The sequence below is a fragment of the Camelus dromedarius genome, chromosome 4 (genome assembly GCF_036321535.1).
Source record: "Camelus dromedarius isolate mCamDro1 chromosome 4, mCamDro1.pat, whole genome shotgun sequence".
NCBI classification, from domain to species: domain Eukaryota; kingdom Metazoa; phylum Chordata; class Mammalia; order Artiodactyla; family Camelidae; genus Camelus; species Camelus dromedarius.
This window is the reverse complement of record NC_087439.1, coordinates 2,711,739-2,728,222: the sequence shown is the minus strand read 5'-3', so window position 1 is coordinate 2,728,222 and position 16,484 is coordinate 2,711,739. Positions and strand designations below refer to the sequence as shown.

The 16,484-nt window shown below is 38.1% G+C and overlaps 1 protein-coding gene across 1 annotated transcript in view; it reads left to right on the top strand.

Annotated features, from left to right (window-relative positions):
- Positions 1 to 16,484, top strand: part of LOC135318436 (ankyrin repeat domain-containing protein 26-like) — a 37,080-nt gene that overhangs the window by 10,259 nt on the left and 10,337 nt on the right. Inside the window, exons 6-14 of the mRNA XM_064485392.1 lie at positions 157 to 185; positions 375 to 447; positions 2,302 to 2,375; positions 2,867 to 3,008; positions 5,160 to 5,370; positions 6,552 to 6,735; positions 7,585 to 7,722; positions 9,167 to 9,679; positions 11,172 to 11,324. Of these exons, the coding sequence (XP_064341462.1) occupies positions 157 to 185; positions 375 to 447; positions 2,302 to 2,375; positions 2,867 to 3,008; positions 5,160 to 5,370; positions 6,552 to 6,735; positions 7,585 to 7,722; positions 9,167 to 9,679; positions 11,172 to 11,324 (1,517 nt within the window). The remainder of the gene's footprint in view (positions 1 to 156; positions 186 to 374; positions 448 to 2,301; positions 2,376 to 2,866; positions 3,009 to 5,159; positions 5,371 to 6,551; positions 6,736 to 7,584; positions 7,723 to 9,166; positions 9,680 to 11,171; positions 11,325 to 16,484) is intronic.

Sequence of the window (16,484 nt, the reverse complement as noted above, 5' to 3'; positions counted from 1 at the left end):
TTGCTGTCCTAACTGCCCCTGAAAAACAAAACACTGAAACCTAACGTGTTCATTTCCAAAGCAAGCATGAGGATTGCCCTCAGTACTAACTGCATGACTGGATAGTTGGCTTTCATATTTACTTATAATTGATTATGTGTCCCTTTTGGCTTTTAGATTCTACTGAAAAGTATCCTCACCTGAAGGTAAAAACTTTTATACTTTTATCTTGAATTTTTTTTTTTTTTTAATGAGGGTACTGGGAATTTAGCCTAGGACCTCATGCACTGCTAAGCAGGCAGTCTGCCACTGAGCTAGACCCTCCCCCCTTGAATTATTACTACAGATTGTATCAAATGTACATTATTAATCGGTTTGTTTCAAAAACCATTCAGCCTGCAGTTGGAGTGAAAGATTCTGTTCCTAAAAAAACAGGAGCAATGAAGAATTTTCAAAGATTCAAATCAGGTAAATTTTGCAATACAAATTTAACTCTGAAATGAAGTACAGTGTTCTTCTTCCTAACTCCTTTTACTTTTTCAAATTTAATTGAAAGATGACATAAGTAAGGCAGATGTTACGATCGGTATCCATGTTTGAAAAATATATATAAGCATAAGAAATAGATTTTTAAAATGTCAGCTTTGACTCGGATGTTTCTATTGATGTTGGGAGACACTAAAGTGCTCAGTTTGGAGTCCGTATACTTCTCGGGGATTCTGAGAGATTGATTATTTGTTTCTAAGATTTTTCCAGTTTTAAAATGCTTAATTGAATTCTGACCTTTACGTAGGGTAAAGCTTCACTTGCTAACATGTCAGTCATATTTCACTTTAATGATTTCATCGAGTGCTATCACATTGCTGATATTTATTTATTTCTGTACTTATTTATTAATGGAGGTCCTAGGGATTGAACCCAGAACCTTGTACATGCTAAGCATGTGCTCTACCACTGAGCTATTTCCCTAGCCCAAAGATCTTAAGCCAACTGGATGTTTTGATTAGGAGAGTGTGTGTGTGGTGTCTTTGATTATTAAAAATGATGGAAGTTATTAGTCCTACCTTAGTATTTGGTAGACATGATCTTTTCAAAAATAATCCTAAAAGTTTTGGGGTTTAGGATATTTTTTATACTATGAAAAATTATTGAGAATTCTGAAGAACTTTTAAGTGGGTTGTATCTATTGATGTTTAGTATATTAGAAAATGAAAGTGAAAGATTTAATAAACAAGCACACAGAAACATTGCGTTAGCCATTAGAGCTATAATGTTATCACGTGTCATGTATCTGGAAACCTCCACTGCACACTTAACGGAGAATGAGAATGAAAATAGCGTTCAGTATTATTGTGAAATTAGTTTTGACCTCCTGGACTCCCTAGATGGAGGGAACTTGGGGCTTCAGGGCTTCTCGGATGGCACCTGAGAACTGCTGTTTTAAACAGGGCTCATGGATGTGAAACCAGTGATATAATCAGAGCTGTAGTAATAAGTCATACAATATTTTTTCCGCTCCTATAGTTTTATCTTTTCTTTCCTTACCTGTAGAATTAGTGTCGTATTTACAAAAGATTCTCAGTTATCTCCTATAGTAGTGACTACAAGCTATAAACTCAAAGTTTTTCTAATAAATACTGTTTATTCAAAGATACTTTTAAGAGTTTGTCCTCTGCAGCAGAGGAGCAAAGAGGATAGACATGTAAAGAAATAGTTTAGAGTTCAGCTGGTGAAGACACACTAGAAAAATCTGTGAAGTACCAAGGTAACTCCAAGGAAAGAGATCCCTGTGTCTCTGCAGAAAGAGAGCTGCAATCAAGGAGGACTTCACAGAGCAGGCTGAGTCTTCAAAGACTAAAAGGAACTTGTCAGAACAATAGAGGGAAACGTTCAGATAAAGGAAAGATAAAAGCATAAAAAGTAACAGTAATTTTGGAAACCATGAATAACATTGCTCTTGAAGCTTGGTATGTTGTTAAAAAGGTACTGTTAGGAGGTAGAGAAGGTGACTTTGTATATTTCTACTGTATTTTTAAATTTTGTTTTATTTCTCTGTTTTGTTCATGTCTGGTGAATCAATTTGTGAGTGAAACTTTGAGATGTTTGTATGCCTTTAATCTAGTAACATCTAGTATTTCCCAAATAGTTTGTTGAAATTTTAAATAATTAGAAGTATTTCTTAAAGAAGTAAATATCCAGCTAAAGATTAAGCTTAATTTAAACTGTCAATTGATGAAATGTGTTTTACGTTTTTATAAAGATGATGCCTTTTATCTAGCTGTTCTAAGTAGTGAAATTTAACTAAGCGTATTCATTTCTCAGCAGACCTAGACTTAGAAAGGACTTCTGAGGAAGAGGAAGAAAGACGTGATGGAAGGGAAAATAGCCACTCACAGGTATGTGAAAGTGTAAATTTAAATTTCTTCTTTAATACTGTTTTCTGTGCTTTGATAACACAGTTCAAGAGAAATTGCCTTTCAAACTAGACTTTTAGAGTCAATAAATAATTATTTAATATCTAGTTTTTAATAGCATTTTATCTAGTCACAAAACTTAAAGTATTGTTAGGATCTATAATAATTTATAGTTAAACTTTATCCTTGGAATTGAGGCAAAAAACCTTCCTGAATATTGTTTTCCTGTAGTAAAAAAAAATTATAAAAGATAGAGAGGAAAAACAGAAAATCCTCCTTTGTTGTAGAAACGTTTACTTCAAAATCATTTAGAAACACTACTGATAAAGTTAGCCTTTTGACAGAAATCAGTTCTTTCGAGAAGTGTCTGTGTTTTTGCTCTCATAAAAAGATGGATATCGATCACCTCTGTACACTGAGCGTATTTTATAACAATGTTGGAGACACTGTGAAATAGCATTATTTATTTGTAGGTCAAAGAGCAGATGAATTCTCTGGATGGCCTCGATGACTTACCTCGGTCACCGGGGACAGCTTCCGAGGATTGCGAGTCGCTTTCCCCTAATTATAAGAACACCCTGAGGCTAATCGAGCGACTTAGCCCGGAGAGTAAAGGTAGGACCCCCGTGTGACTACACAGCCTTTCTAAGTGTCTCGCGGTAACGTGTGCACACCTAGTGCCACCCAGGGAGCGCGGCTCCGTTACAGTCCCCTGCGTCTCAGGAACCTGCTCTGTGTTAAAGCAGAAGCAGACGTGTTGTGCGCTGCCAGCCAGGGGCTGTGGCCGTTCCCTCTCCCTGTGCTTTCTGTTGACTCTGCTGCTCCTACGCCTTCACCCAAGGTCAGGGTATCACTACTTCCCTCCTAGAACGCTGAAATCACCTCAGGACTTTCTTCTGCACCGTTCCACCTCCTGGGACCTTGGTCTACACCGCAACCATGATTACTAGACAGTTTTTAAAATTCAGGTCTTTGTTACTCCTTGCCTAAAATCCAGCTCCTGCCACTCGTAGCTCCATGGTTAAAGGCCACAGTCCTCCGGCTTCGTCTTGTTTCCTTTTATTACCCTTCTTTCCACATGAATTTTAGAATCAGCTTGTCAGTGCTAAAAAAAAAAAGTCTGCTAGTGTCCTGGAAATGAGATGTAGATTATGTTGAATCTGTAGATTAATTTGGGGAGAATTGACTTCTTAACAAAATGAAATTTTTAATCCCGAACAAAGTTTATTTCTCCATTTATATAGGTCTTCCTTGATTTTCTCAGCAATATTTTAGAGTTTTTAGTGTCTGGGTGTTTCCGTCTTTTATGAGTTTACCTGTATTTCTTATTTTTCAGTGAGATTATAAGTAGTATATTTTTATTTATTTGTTTTAAAATAATATATTTTAAATTTTAGTTTCTGATGATAGAAATACAGTTGATTTCTGTATAGTGACTCTCTGCCCTCCAACCTGGCTGAACCCATTTGTTAGTTCTAGTAGTGTTTTTATGGATTCTCTCAGATTTTCTAAATAACCAGAGGTGGTCCAGCTTTTTCTTCTTTAAACTACTGTGTTACTAAGGATAGTTCACATTTAAGACTTGCAGCCAATAAGTACATTCTCTGTCACAGCTAATCAGCTCTGTCACCGTTGCAACAAGAGTAGCCATAGACAATACACAAGTTAATGGACGTGGCTGTATTTCAGTAAAAGTTTATTTACCAAAGCAAGCAACCCAGCCCACAGGTTGGAGTTAGCTGACTCGCACCATGTAGTCATATTCCCCGCTGATTAGCAGATAGTTTTACCTCTTCATTTCCCATCCAGATGCCTTTTGGTTCTTTATTTTGCCTGATTGCACTGGCTCCAGTACAGTGCTGATTAGAAGGAGTAAGGGAAGCCACTCCTGTCCGGTTCCTCACCTTCTGGGAAAAGCATTCCGTTTTTCACCGTTGCATATGGTGCCAGCTGTCGGCTTAGCACGGATCTTTGTCATAGTGAAGACGTTCCCTTGGTTCCCAGATTGCTGGAAGTTTTTATCAGGAATAGATGTTGAGGTTTGGCAAGTGCCTCTTTTTATCCACTGACACGATCATATGGTTTCTTTTTTAGTTTGTTAATATGATGGATAACATTGATTTTTACGTGTTAAAACAGCCCTGCATTCCTGGGATACACCCGACTTGGTCACGATGAATTATCCTGTATTGTTGGATTTAATTCGCTAATGTTTTGTTTAGAAATTTTACCTCCATTTTCACGACATTAGTTTTCTTTCTTGTAATATCTTTGTCTGGTTTTGGATCCAGGGTAATGTGAGTTTCATAGAATGAGGACATATTTCTTCCTCTTCATTTTTTGAGGAGAATTTGTGTAGAATTGGTATTAAATTTTCCTAAAATATTTGGAAGAATTCACCAGTGTAACCATTGGGACTGGAATTTTCTTTGTCGTAAGGTCTTTAAATAGGACTTTTGTTTTGGTTTTGAAGATGTAGGGCTTTTTGGCTTATTTGTTCTTTCTTAAGTGAGCTTTTGTAATTCCTCTCTTTCAAGGAATTTTACCCACTTCATCTGAATTGTCAAATTTATTTGCATAATGTTCATAATATTACTTTGTGATTCTTTTAACATCTGCAGAGCTTAGAAGAATGTCTTCCACGTTATAGATGCTCAATATCCATTTGTTCAATGTATGGATGAATGAATGTGAAAATGCACAGTCCTTTATACACAAAAAGTATTCATATGTTTTGTTTCTATTTTTGTTTTCTTCCTAATGCAGATTCTGATAAGTTATTGAAAATTCAGGATCCAGTTGATTCATTCCGATCAATAGAACTTAAAGAATCTGACTGCACACAACTTAGAGGAGAACTTAAAGAAATGGAAAAGAAGGTGAACTGGCTACACACAGAGCTGCTGAAAACAAGAGAAGCAAAATCACAGTTAAAACTTCAAAATATGGAGTGGGAACGAGAGCTCCGCCACATGAGGTACTGAATTTCTTGGTTTTAAAGAAATATTTGAACTCTTTATATTTACTTTAATACTGTAGGTATGTAGGAGAAGTCATAATTGCTAACTTCCCTTTTGGGATTTTACAGGGGAGAAAATTTCATTAATATTGTGGAATGTGAGACTCTTGGAAATAACACAGCAATATATATATATATATATATCTCCTCATTCTATATTTCTTTAAAAAAATTCTTTGATCTTTATCTCTCAAGTGTTCTCCAGAAAGTTTATATTACTTTACATTCCCACTTGCAGAATTATGAAATGACCATTTTTCTCAAGCAGAAACTTTCAAAAAATTTATGCAGTTTGATTCTTAACATATGAATGGATGGACTAAAAAGTAAAGTGGAAAGTGATTACTGGTTAGTTTATTCAGCATCGCTCTCATACAGAGATAAGATTAGTTCAAAGGTCTATGCTGAAAGCATGGATTACTCTTTATTTTTTAATTACTTACTATGGATCCTGCCTTGTACCAAAAGGGATTTAAAAATGATTTACTAAATAAATAATATTCAACAAGGTAAGTTCAAAGTGTTGCAAAAGAAGAAACAAAGTGTAGGGCATCAGGGAGTAGAGTCCCCAGCCTCGCCTTGGATTATGCTAATTAGCGGGTCTGTGTTCTGGAAAAGGCACCTGTGGTTGTTATCTTCCCCTGGAGATCATGTAGGAGTCCCTGTAATACTTCAGGAAGTTGAAATTTTATCTCTCATGAACTTATAATCTTGTTTCTAAATAGCAACTTCTCTTTTAACTAGTAACTAATTTCTCTGTCCCAATGAAGAAGTAACTTATGACTATGTGGGGAAAAGAGGGTAATTTTCAATTCAAACCTTAGTGAATAATTGCAAAATTTCTTTCCTACACTATTGACCAGAGTTACTCTTGATTGAAACTCAGTAGCATTTTGTCTTTTCATTGCTACTTTTCAAACATGTGTGTGTGTGTGTGTGTGTGTGTGTGTGTGTGTGTGTGTATCTTTATGAAGAGATTGAAGTGAGGAATTTAAAATGTGAGACTTAGAAATGAAAAAAAAATTGAGAACATAGAAATTCCATTAGGGTAATAAATCAGCATGTGAAGAACCAGATCATAAAATGAACTTTTTATTTTCTAACAAAATAAATTTTAAGGTAAGCATATTTCACTGCAGATTCACATTAGAACAAGAAACAAAGAAGAAGAAAAATGCTTATACATTATATGAAAAACCTGAGGATGATTTAAAAAGAAAAGAGAAACAAGACAGTGAGCAAGTTTTCCTGAAGCAACAGATTGAAAGCACTGCCCGAGCACTAGAATGCAAACCGAAGGGCGTAAGGAGTAAACCAAATCAGGTAAATTAATCTTAACGTGAAAGTTTCATATCTCTAACACTGTTTCATCAATATTATTTATAATATTCTTCTGAATGAATCTATATTTTCATTTAAAACAAATAAAAGTTATCTCATCCTAGACATGAACTATGACATTTAGAGCTTAATTTACTAATTTCTTGGTGTTCTTGGCATCTAACAGATGCTCTGTGTCTTTTCTGAATGAAGGAATGGAAGTTAAATTGAGCTTAATCATTAACATAAGGTTTGACAGTTTTGGTCCGTTCAACAAAATAACAAGTCTAATTCAAATCCATGTGTTAATTTTGGCTTTTTGAAGTTAAAATCCAGGTTAAATCGCCTTGAGACTATGATGGAACTGGTTAAATGCCTTATAAAGAAATTTTCTTTCACTGGGATTTCAAAATTTGTAGATACTGACAGGCATATGCAGAATAGATAAGCCAGATTATACTGTATAGCACAGGGAAATATATGCAAGATCTTGTGGTAGCTCACAACAAAAAACAGTCACAATGAATATATATATGTTCATGTACAACTGAAAACTTGTGCTCTACACTGGAATTTGACACAACATTGTTAAATGACTATAACTCAATTTCAAAAGTGTTAAAAAAGTTTTTCTTTCATGATACTACATCCCTTGTGTTTTTGCTCTGTGATAAATTTAGCTGTCATGTATATTAGAATTTGAGTTATTTATATGCATTAAAGGTCCCTGTGCTTAAAAAGGCTACTTCTTTTTAACAGGTTTAAAATTTTTTTTTAAAGATTCCCCTCCTAAGCTTTTTTTGACTTTTTTTCATGGTATAAAACCCAAAACCTAATGTAATATGTCTCCAGGTTTTAGAAGAGCGAAATGACGCTGAGAGACAACGTTCTCGAGTGCAGAATGCCAGAGTAATACAAGATGACATCCTGGCCCATCATCTTTCCCAACAAAAGGAGGCAGAAAAGGCTAATAAGGAAATGAATGCTGAGGTATTTTCTTTAGTCATCTTCAAACGTGTGTGTATGAATTTGTATACTTACATAGTTTAAAAACCAATACTGTAGGTACAGAAAGTATAGAGGGTTTTAAAAGCCTATATATGTAAATATATTTTCTGGAGGTTTCATTTCCGGTCCTTTGGATAAAGCAATATTTTGAATTCAAGTCCACTTGCCGGCAACAGTGACGTAGTGACATTCACAATGGCCTCATCCAAGGAGAGGCTGTTAATATTGCCCATAGGAATCGATGAACTTTCCATTATCTCAAAACTGTTGCTCCTAACGGCAGGCATTCTAGTTTCTGGCAGTGATCTCACTCCTTTGATAGACGAATGGAGAGGTAACTTTATCATTTCCACTGATGGTAAGGAGGGAAATGCGCAGCCAGTTCAGAAACCGTAGTTTGGGTGTCATTCTCCTACGTGTGATGAAAAGGAACGCTCTGCTCCATGTGGTATCCGATTTCAGTACAAGGAGATTTCGAATATAGTGATAGATATGACGTACTCTGTACTGAGTGATAATTTATTGATCAGTATTTTATTTTTAATAAAGCAGTTCACTGTATTTCCCTGCTATTTCACATCCATTACTGTTATAAACACCATGAAGAAGAAATCAAAATTATTGCAGAAGCAAATAGTCTCCTGATTTTCTACGAAGAGCTCTGTAAATTTGACCTTGTTGACCTTTAGTGTGTTCACCATTAGGGAAGTAGAAGGCTTCTGTTGTGTTTATGTATTTATCCTAGAGAAGTAGCTTTGGTTTGGTGTAAGTGTCAGAGAGTCAGAAGCCCTGGGGGGAAACCCTGCAGCTTGCTTGTGTTTTCAACCCTTTATTCCAGAATTGTCACAGCTAAATGAGTTAACTGATGTTTGTAGATGTGCTTAGAACAGTGCTTAGATTTATCATTTATCCGTAGATGTAATTCTTATAACTCGCTCTAAAAATGATAGAAAGGGAGAATATTTATGGAATATTCTCAGGAAAGAAGTTTTTAGGAAATCTAACCTGGCCCAATTTATACAGAGCTAAGGCTCTTACTTTGGGGGTAGCTGTAAAGGTAAGAGGTCAGATATAATTTTTAAGTGTAGTCAGATTTATTCTTTTTTTTTTTAAGCCTTTTGGGTTTGTTGTATTTCAGAGAAAGAAAGGCCTTTCCGATTCTGAGCTTCTTAAACATCCTTTTGTGGTTTCTTTTTTACTTTCATGGATTCACTGTCTTTCATTAAATTTTTGAACTTTGGGGATTTCTGGTTGTTTAAAGTTTGAGATTTGTATCCACCTTAAGTTTTTCCAGTTGGATACCCAGTTACTGCAAACTTTTTGTTGTATAAACTTAGAGATTAGTCTTTCACTTCCAAGGAAATTATGATATGTCAGTTTATTGCGTACAGTTCAAAGAGTAAGAGATGAGGGGTTTCACTTACAGGACACGATGGATTTTAAGCTGTCTGACCCAAAAGATAGCAGCGAGGTGCTTCCTCAGCAACTTCCTGAAGCTGAACGTCAATTCCGTGGCCCAGAAATTGAGCTCCATCCCAGGAAAGATGCTCTTAGACCAACGACGTTGTTATTAGAATGCGTGCATAGAGACCGAGGCCAAGCCCAGCGTTCAAACAAAGAAACTGAACCCTTGTCTCAGAGCAAACAAGGGGAATTCAGCAAATACACTGGAAAGCAGGCGTTCTTGAAGGAGACAATATGTAAACTACAAAGTGAAAACACGTTGCTTCGACAGCTACTGGAAGTTGCTCAAAATGAAGGCAGAAGCGAAAAGACAATACTTAATGCCCCACAGCTGTTTCTGGATCACATGGGAAAACTTGAAGCCATGAGCAGACGAGTCCTGATGCTGGAGGAAGGAAACAAGGAGTTAATCGATGAATGCAGATGTTTAAAGCACAGACTGTGTCAGTATGAAACAGACAGAGCAGAAATGGAAGTAAGTACCCAGAAAGGGAACCAATTGTCAGACTTCCTCAAAGAAAATTCAAAGTAGTATCTGATGAAAGCTGAACGTTGAAACTACTTGAATATGAGAAATGTGCGGTCTATAAATATATACACTGTAAAGCAGCCTAAAGGCATTTCTTGTATCCAGCAAACAAAAATTAGACCTGAGAGGTGCTTTACTTTGAGTAAAGATGCCGTGTCACCTGAAATTCTAAGAGATTAAGCTATAAGTTGTTGACAGATACAGGCAGGTCTTAGTAATTTATACTGCCCAAATCATTTTAATCTTTCTGTCACCACATTTTAGTATCATGAAGCAGATAAATGAAATGCTCAGAACTAAAATGAGTATTTTGAAATTAAGATTCAGTTGTGTGAACAAATGAGTAAACAAACAAACAAAGAAACAAAAAAAAAAAAAAAAAAGAGAGAGAGAGAGAAATAAAGAGAGAAAAGATTCAATTGTGTGGATTACCTTGACAGTTAAATCCAGATTTCCCAGATGAACTGATGTTTAAGTGCTGTATGTTGCAGTACTTTTCCTTCAGTACCTTTTCATACATTGTTCGTTGATATAACTTTATTTTTATTCATGTCAATTGGAATTAAATTTAGAAATACTTCCATCTCAAATCATGTATTGTTATGACCTCTCCACTCCTTAAAGACATCTACTTTTCATTCAGTCATAATTTGGGACAAATGTAAATTTTAGCAAAATTGTGTTTGACTTAGTCTCCCCTGTTGTATTTATAATTTACTTTGAACATTTTTTCAAATAATGTGCTCACAGTTCTCATTGCAAGGCTCAGTTACTGTCATTTGGATCTAAGTTTGTCCAGCACAGAGGAACTGGAGCGCTCTGTGATGTTCGAGTTTGGCACTGGGGTCCCATTTTCAGACTGAGGAGGAGCAGCCAGAGTCCTGAGTGGCAGGAAGGGAGTGAGTGGGAGGGGTGGGGGGAGCCGTAGGAGCTGCAGTCCAGGAGGCAGGGGAGGCCAGGTTGTCTCGCGTCCCCAAAGGCCACTGGAATAACCTCGCTTTTATTGTGAGATGGGAGTCTATTGGAAAGCTTTAAACAGCAGATTGAATATGTGAAGAACTCTGAACTTAAGCCTCTAGTGAGAAAGAGGGAGAGTGTTCCACAGTGTGGAATTTACCACCACTCATCCCACCCACACACCCCTTTCTGTTTGAGACTTCAGTGGGGGTAAAGCTTGGCCACTTCCTGGGAGGGGCAGGGAATGGCTTGTGGGGTTGCATCCATCGTCTAAGTTAACTTACTGTTGGTAAGGCAGGAGGGTCACGCTTTCTGTGTCTTTAATGGAACTCAGTAGAAAGGAATGTGTGCCTGTGAGGAAAAGAAGGTGAATTGATGTCTGTGGGGGTAGTTCTCAATGTCCATTTATTGGAGTTATATATTATTAATGTAACTTAATGATAAGGTTACTTAAAATTCAGTAACAGAGTTATCTCTTTAGGCCCATATGAGACAGCTTCAACAAGAACTGACTGACACCCGAAAGAAAGTGTCGATGTTGGAAGCGTCCCTGGAGGTGACAGCACATCATAAGTCTAATTCAGAAAACAAGAGACGGGATGGAGAGAGGAAGTCACATCAAACTGCGAATCCAGTACGTATGAAATTCAGCACGTCGGCCGTGAGTGTGCAGCGCAGAGTGTTGCAGGACACTAGCTTTTCAGGGACAGCTTTCTTTTGCATCTTCCTTATAATTACACTTTTATTATCTTTATAATGCACTTGTTTCTTAAACTTGGACTTTCATTCTGCCATTCTTTATTTTTTTCTTATAATATTTACCCTTAGAGAAGTTGAGATTTATACCTCTTTCCTCACAGAAGTTAACTTTCTTTTTCCTATTAAACAGTATTTGTTAGTGATCTCTCACCACAATGAGGCAAGCTAGATCAAATCAGAGGATAATGTTTCATGGAATGTTCCAGAAAATTGTCATGTCTCATCTTCACTTTTGTGAATGGATATCGAATCTGTGTGTATTTATTTCATGGATTTCAGAATGCCTTGTGCAGAAAGGTCATTATACAAACCAGTTGAAGTTAGGCATTGCCTTCATTTTCTCTTCATTTTAGACATGTTGTCAATGCACGGAGAAATTCAGATCACATCTGTACACCCAAAATAGAGAATTAAGAAAATTGTCTAGATCCTGCCTTTGGATTTTTTTTTTTAACTTTGTTCAAATATAATTCACATATTATAAGGGGATTGCATAACTCAAGTGGTAGAGTGCATGCTTAGCATACACAAGGTCCTGGGTTCGATCCCCTGTACCTCCTCTAAAAATAGATAAGTAAAACTTAATTACTTCCCTCCACCAAAAAAGAAAAAAATTCACGTATCATATAATTCGCCCATTTAGGATGCATAGTTAGTATCTCCTAGTATATTCAGAGATGTGCAGCTGTTACCACAATCAATTTTAGAACATTCCCATCACCCCAAAAAGAAATCCTGCATCCCTTGTCCATCACCCCCGGCACCACAGCCCCCCATCCCCTGGCAACCACCAGTCTGACTTCTGTCTCTATAGATGTGCCTGCTCTGGGTGTTTCCCAGGAATGGAATCACATGCTGTGTGGTCCTTCATGATTAGCTTTTTTCATTTGACAAAACGTCTTCAAGGTTCATCCATGTTACAGCGCTTGTCAGTGTTTCCATTTCTGTTTATTGTCGAACAGTACTCGGTTGTGGGGCTAAACCATTTACCCATCCATCAGTTGATGGACCTTTGGGTTGCCTCTGCTTTTTGGCTATTGCTAATAATGCTGCTGTGAACATTTCTGTCCAAGTTTGGGTGTAAACATGTTTCCATTTCTTTGGGGGACAGACTTAAGGATGGAAATGCTGTCATATGGGTCATATGGTAACTCTGTTTAACCTCTTGAGGACCTGCCATGCTGTTTTCCAGAGTGGCTGCACCATGTAACATTTTTATCCAAAGTGTATAATTCTCCCAATTTCTATGCATTCCTGTCACCACTGGCCACCAGCTCTCCTGCTAGGTGTGAGCTGGCATCTCATTGCGGCTTTGATTTGCATTTTCCTGATGACTAAGAATGTTGGGGATCTTTTCATGTGCTTATCCATTTGTGTATCTTCTTTGAAGACCTGTCTGTTTAGGTTTTTGCCCATTTTCAAATTGGGTTGTCTTTTTATGATTGAATTGTGAGAGTTCTTTTTGTATCCTGAGTGCAAGTCTTTGATCAGATGTAGGATTTTCAAGTATTTCCTCCTGTTCAGGAGCTTGCCTTCTTACCTTCTTGACGGTGTCTTTTGAAGAGTAGAAGTTTTTAATATTGATGAAGTTCAGTTAATCTATTTCTGTCTTTTACTGTCGTAAGAAACAAGTGCCAGATCCAGTCATGAAGACACACCCCTGTGTTTTCTTCTAAGAATTTTGTAGTTTTAGCTTTTTCATTTTGAGTTAATTTTTTATATATTGTATGAGGTAGAGGTCGAATTTTGTTCTTTTGCATGTGGATATCCAGTTGTCCCAGTACCATTTGTTAAAAAGACTATTATTGTCTCATTCAGTTATTTGACACTCGTATTGAAAATCAATTGACCATAAATGTGAGGGTTTCTTTTAGATTGTCAGTGGTGATGCATTGATGTATGTCTGTCCTATGCCAGTACCAATTCAGATGTTCTGAGAACTCTTTCCGAGTCTTCTTGCATATTTCCAGTTGTTTTACATAATAATAAAAAGTCAGTGTCACGGAATGTCTGTAACTCTACTTCTGTGGAGATTTGCTGCTTCGTGAAGGGGCCTGTGGCCAGCTTATGGCTTGCTGACTCTGTGACATGACAGAAAGTAGGCTTGCAAAGGTAAAGTCCATCCCTTCCCCCCCATTCAGACCTTTAGTTTCTCACCCAGTGCCTCCCACTTCACTCCAGTTTCCATCAAATCATGGTCACGGGATCTGCTGACTCAGTCTGCAATATACTTCATTATGTTGCATTCATTATAATTCATAGACTCATCCATAGATTTCAGTATCTAGAGGCAAAAGGTTAAGCCTGGAAAAGATTAAATCAACCTTCCTCTTTGGAAACCTCTCTAATCCATCCTCTTGCCGTTCACGATGAAGTCCTCTTTTGGCTTGGTTCTTGTGTGTAACACTGGTGCCGATCTTGTTCTTGGTGTACATCCTGCATCGTCAGCTCCCTGTGTCTACCTCCTTTTACTTAAAAGGAGAGGCGCCTAGCTGTATTCTATAGCTTAATGCATAATTAATGAAATAAATATTTCATCCCATCCAAGGAAAATTTTCCAAGAGTACAGCTGTTAAAAATTAGATAATATTCAATCAGTTTATCAGAAACAGATAACAGATTAGTAATTTGAATTTCAAAAGTTCAAAGCCAATCTCTGATATGGAGAAGCATTGTACTACAACATGAAGCTGAGACAATCTTACCTTCCCTTCCCAACAAGCTTTTAAGTAAGGTAAAGGAAAAATTGTATTTAATTTAAATACTGCGAAAGGACATTACATTTATGGTTCCATAATATTTTATTTTGTCTCTGAGGAAAGGAAAATGAAGAGTGAGTGCTAGATTAATATGTTCTCAAAGCTGCCTGTCTCTTAGAATTTCAGTTAATTGAAATGAAGTAAAAAGGCTGATTTTGGTAAACTGACTCTTTCTATTTGTTTTTCAATTATTAGACTTCAAATCCTGTGTCTCCTTGCTCACCAGTCTTCCTTAACCTCAAAGTTGAGGGGAAACTGTGAAATACATGCCTGTTTGTAAGGAGCTGTAATGGGATGGAGCTCTAAAGTATCTTCCCTCTCGCTAGTTCTGAGGTCTTTCTTTCAGTTATCTGCTGCTTCTCATCAGCACTTTGTCATTAATAAGTTAATCTCAACGTTTGTTACATTCCCATTTATAGGAGACCAATTTCTACTATATTCAAGTTACATTTCTTACTGTCTTTTTTCATCCACTTTTCTGCTTATCTGTTTTTGCCTAACAAACTCCTCAAAGTTCAGTGGCTTAAATAAGCATTTATTTTGTTCACAACCTGCACTTAGGAAAAGTGTGGCCAAGACAGCTGGCCTGTATTCCTCTCAGCTTCAGGTGGGGCAGCTCGAAGGCGCGGGGCTGGAATCACATGAAGGTTCACCCATTGATGTCTGATGGTTGTTGTGGGTGGTGGGCTGTGGCTTAGGTGGGGCGGGCAGGTGGACCCCCTCCCCTGGAACACGTAAGCTGTCTCTGTGGCCTGAGCTTGCCCACCTGAGACTGGGTTCCAGGGTTAAGAGCGAGGCAGAAGCTGAATTGCCTTTTGAAACTGAGCCCTGCAGTTCACTCGGTGGGACTTTCACTGTTTTCTGTTCATTAGGAGCAAGTCACTTAAGGTTGGCCCATATTCTACCTTTTTTATGGAATTTAATTTTGAAAATTTATGGAGACACTCAAAAACCAGCATAATCTACTCACTAGCCACAACGTTTTGTTACTGCTTCACCACAAGAAATCCACTTATCCCCACTCAGTCCCCAAGCAGGTCTCGGTCGCAGTGGTGTTAGGCTCAGGCTCCAGTGCAGGGCCTTACTTTCCCATCTTCCCCAGGTCCAGGTGGGGCTGAGGTTCCTGGGCGTGGTGGTTCTGGAGTACAGCCCTTGGGAACACTCCCCTCAGTGCTGAGGCTTGAGGATAAGGAGACACGGGTTATTTACCACCACACACCCGACATTCTGCTGAACTGCTAAGGACTCCCTCTCTCACAGCTGGAAGGTGGGAGGCACACTGGCCCGTAGCAGTACTGAAGTGCAGCCCGATGCTGCCGGCTCTTTGATTAGGACTTAGTCCTAACCCTGGGAGGGGTTCTCCTTCGCCGCCCTATCTGAGCTCTTGGTTCTGTCCCTTTCATGAGCAGTGACCTGCGTTTGCAGCTGAGTGGTTCTCTCAAGCCAGCTTCCTCCTCGTAGACCTTCTAAGAAAAACCCAAAGGCCTCTTCCCGTTTTGCACTGTCTTGTCTCTTTCAGTCCAAGCTAGCAAGCAATAGTTTTGCTACCACAGTTCTCTTTAAAACTTTGAGTTTCCTGTGAAGTTTATTGGGGTCCCTGCCATTGGAAAAGCTATTCTCACGTCTTTTTGAGATAAACTCTTCACCTTGGGCTTCCTGTGAAGCTGTTGTGGGACCGTGCCTTTGAAATTCTTACGCTTTTAAGATCTTTAAAGGAATTTGAGGCAGCACGTTAAACCTTTCCAAGGTCTTAACAAAGCCTTGGCTTCATCTGTAGACTGTTTCCCTGGCAGCACCCTAGATTTGATCTTCGCCCGGAAGCCATTTCTCTGCTTACTCATTATGTGACAATTGGGCGTGTGGAGATGCTTTAAATGGGATACAGATATTTGAACCCAGTGAGTCCTGGTTCCTTTCTATTTAATAATCTTTCTGCTTGTTTTAGCTTATCTCTCTCATCAATTTTACTTTCAGCTGTTCGGTAGCAAGGGTCCCGTTCCCTCCGGTTTCAGTGTCATTTCCTTCCCTGGCCTAGAATCCTTCCCTCTCAGCCCTTCAAGGGCCCTCAGGCTTCCACTAACTGTCTCGGGGACACTTTGGGCTTTCACTCTTACTCGTCTCTACATCTGTTCAGGTTTCACCTACCTCCAGGTGCAAAGGCATCCCCACAGTTTGGGTCCTTTTCTAATGGTTGTGCCCCATTTTTAATATCAATATCTGTGCCAGTGATTTATTGCTAATAATTTATAGAATAAACTGCCTCAAAACCTGGTGAC